At 41.1% G+C, this 3,881-nt stretch overlaps 1 protein-coding gene across 1 annotated transcript in view; it reads left to right on the forward strand.

Annotated features, from left to right (window-relative positions):
- Positions 1 to 3,281, forward strand: part of OTOS (otospiralin) — a 7,596-nt gene extending 4,315 nt beyond the window's left edge. Inside the window, exons 3-4 of the mRNA XM_018554821.1 lie at positions 519 to 545; positions 2,924 to 3,281. Of these exons, the coding sequence (XP_018410323.1) occupies positions 519 to 545; positions 2,924 to 3,102 (206 nt within the window). The 3' untranslated portion in view covers positions 3,103 to 3,281. The remainder of the gene's footprint in view (positions 1 to 518; positions 546 to 2,923) is intronic.
- Positions 3,282 to 3,881: the final 600 nt, after the last annotated feature.

Here is a 3,881-nt window from a genome sequence, read left to right on the forward strand (position 1 = left end):
CGTGGCACTGGTTGCCAAGTCTGCAAAAACAGACTCTAAACATACATATAGATCTATATATATATATATAGATCTATATGTATATAGATATATATATTACGCCTTAACAAATAAAGTGCAGCAGAAATGTTACCACCGCTACTCATTTCAGTGCCCAAATCTTAAATATTGTTAGTCAAATTATCAATGCAGCAAGCCCTATATAAAAATATACAGGGAATATGGAAGACGTCTGGTGCATAGCTCTCTGTCTCTGGTACCCTCACACATCCTGTGTTTTACTCATAGCAGGTTCTCAGTTATATTCCTGTCCTCTCCTTCACTGACAGATCTTCTCCAAGGTGAAGGGGAAGTGCCACGCAATCAGTGAACACAGGACACTATTATGTAGGACACTGTGCTGTGCTGTTAGGAATTCCTGCTGACATTAGAATTCTACTTAGACTTCGTGCTATGAAAGTCTTCATTGTCCAATGCATGCCTCTCCTCTCACATAACATTTCCATGTTTATTTGCAGATGCCAGACCTGTGCACGAGGAGGATGGTAAAGACAGTTTCTACACTTTGTTTACTTTCTTTACAACTAATACTTTAACATAAGCATTACATTGGTTATTCCCTTAAAGCAGACGTAAAGGATCCTTGGTGAAAATTGCTAGCAGGGACTTTGTATATTTATTTTGCAAAAAAGCTTAATTTCTTACTGCGAGCAAGTTTCTGCCATGCATGTGTAGTTTAGAGAGCAATCTCAGCATGCCGAAGGTGCCAGGATGAATTAGCTCCCATGTGCAGGTGAGAAAGTTATGTCATCTTGGACTGTCCAGTCAAGGTGTCTGAACACTCCAGTACCAAAAATAGAATGGCAGAAGTTGTCAGCAGCAGCTACCAAAGAAAACATTGAAGTTGCGTCGCTGGAGGGGGTGCTTTAGGAGGTAAGTGCAACATAATGTGCAAAATTCTGTGCAGAGCCCCAGTCAATAATATTAGTTCCACTTTAAGAGGAGAATCATATACACAATGCAGTCATTCTGAAAACCGTTTTTGCTGAGGACATGGATGTGTGGGTTGTCCAATGATGTACGTTTAACAAGAATAGGATAGCATTTAATTTGTGCTACTGGAATCCTGTAGTGGGAGAAAACACCGAAAGCAGTGTGGGGCGCAGGGGCAGGTTAACCAGACACCCGGAAGCGTATGGTTACTTGCAGAGGCTGCCTGCTTTTAAGGTGCTCATACACTGGTCGAATTTTGGATGGTTTTTAATGTACCGGCCGAAATTCGTAGTGTGTGGGGCTGCCGGCTCCTTTTCAGCCGGCATTCCTCGATCAGCTGATCGAAGGAGCCTGCTGGAAAATTTTCAAGCGATCAGAGTCAATGAGCCCACGTAAACAGCGGGATTGCTCGATCGACATGCTGTTTGTGTTGATGGAGGAATCGGGTCAATTTTTTTCATTCAGCCCGCGGGTTGAACGAAAAAAATTGATAGGTGTATGGCCAGCCTAAAGACTTGAACTGACTAAAACCTTGAATGCAGCCATCTGATTAGGAACGAGTCTCTACTGTGAGTTCTTCACTTGCATAAGTATAAATCTGGTTCAGCGATGAGTGGGCTTTTTAAGATAGGTGGATAGGAAATATGTGTAGCCAGTAGCTGAGAGCTTCAGCTGCTTGCTACAAATTAGAGTACTAAATATTATTATGGAATATTGAATAATTACCTGGCAAAAAAGAAAAACATTTTTTTACAAATGTTATTCTAGTCTTTATGAAAATAAATTAATAAACAGATTACATGCAAAACCATTACACACTCCCTTTAGTACAGGGTCACTTTGTTAAAGAATACCTGTAATAGAAGAGGCAATATCCTTAGCTTTCCAGCAGCCCCTTTGTTTGCATGATGTCTCCTTGCTTCTTGCTCGCCACAGCAAATATTCAACTGGATCTGTGTCTCCTGCTGTACGCAGCGGTTTCTCCCAATGGCTTCCATGTCACTACACGATATACAAGCCAGCAGGAGGAACCATGAGAGGCATATCAACAAATGGACCACTGAATAGGTATGGATTAACATACAAATGGACCCTGTGCTAACAAGTGACCATTTGCATAATGCATATGGCATAGAGAAGGGAACTCCAGGAAGGAACTAAGGCCTCACGTGCGTGTTGTTATTGACTGTGGCTAGGGATTCCTGCGGCAAGAATGTGCAGATTCTTGTGGCAGTAATCCCAGTTGTGTCTTCTGTGCCCATTCAAGTTAATGACAGGCTGACATCAGTCACATCTGTGCGTGGCTTTCCGCAAGTTATCATACATGGAACCATTACCTGCAGATTGAGAGAGATGCTTGTCCCTGGTCGTGGAGTGATTTTGTCCAGGAACAAGCATCTTTCCCAATCCTCAGGTAATTGTTCCATGTATGATGACATGCGGACAGCCATGACAAATGTTAGCTAGTCATTAACTTGAATTGTCACAGTGGCCCCATCTCTACAGATAACCCTGTGATTCCTACTGCAGGTTCATGCCACAGGAATCAAACACCGTGGGGGGGAATTTATCAAAACTGGAGCAGACAAAATCGGGAGCAGATTTGCACTGCAGCCAATCAGCTTCTCTCTCTTTTTCGAATCTTACCTGAGCAAATTGAAGAGAGAAGCTGATTGGTTGCCATGGGCAACTGCTCCAGATTCTGTTTGCTTCATTTTTGATAAATTCCCCCCCATGTGTAGGAGCCCTAAGACTGAAGTAAAAACATGTCTCCCGATAAAATAAATTTCCTGCATCTATCCTTACCAATGTATATTGATTCCTCATACTTTTATTCTTTTCTAGAGAATGTCATTTGTAATTATTCATCTGAATAAAATAGAGCAAGCTCACCTAATCATATCTTTATACTTTTTAAAATGCTTTCCAGATCGATATTTGGATGCCCCAGCTCACCCTTACTGGCCCTTCTCTACCTCAGATTTCTGGCAGTATGTAAACCATTTCCGTGCCATGGGCGCCTATGAAAACATCAATGACTTGGCTCGTACATTCTTTGCCCACTACCCTATTGAAGAAACTCTGGGATATGATCACACCGATCATTAGGAGGCTGTTTCTATTTCCCCTGCTAATCTCCAGTATAGTTGTATATACACAAGCACTATATTCCTGAAGATTTCCCCCCAGAGATGACAGGCTGTGCCCACATGCAAAATCCAATCAGTTTGCTCACTGTCGGTGCACCAGTCTGTCCTTCAATAACTGTCTTGAAAATGTTATGCTTTTAATGCTGGTGTCAGCTTCTGTCATCCCTCCTGTCCACCAGGAAAGAAGAGACCCGGAAACAGTCACTTTTCTGTAAAAATTATATGTGGCACCATATTTATAAGCAATAAAGTGATGGCTATGGATTACCACTTTCTATTACACTTATTTGAAAATGTTTTATTTGTTATGCTTACTATGGCCACCATGTATTCTCCTAACAGGCATGTTTAACCTCCCTGGCGGTATGATAATACAGGATTTTAGCATGCCAAAGCGGTACATTGTTTTTCATGGCAATTTGTTGTTTTTTATTGTAGGCTTGTCATTCTTAGTAAATCTTAGGAATAACTCACCTAAATCTATCCAAACAAGAGTTCAGTAGACATCCCGGGTATGATAAAGTTTGAAACACGAAATCATAAAAATAATTAAAAAAAAAATAATAATAAACAAAATGGTCCAGTAAATGGGAATTCTGGGGGCACTGCCTGATCCGTACCACAGTCAATAGAGTACAGTAAAAGTGCAGGCAGGGCAATGGACAAAGCTCTGGGGACAAAATTGAAGGGAAATAGTTTGATACATAGATGTAATTATAGCAGATTACATTGTATTTT

This window comes from Nanorana parkeri, unplaced genomic scaffold (genome assembly GCF_000935625.1).
Source record: "Nanorana parkeri isolate BGI_ZX_2015 unplaced genomic scaffold, ASM93562v1 scaffold174, whole genome shotgun sequence".
NCBI lineage: Eukaryota > Metazoa > Chordata > Amphibia > Anura > Dicroglossidae > Nanorana > Nanorana parkeri.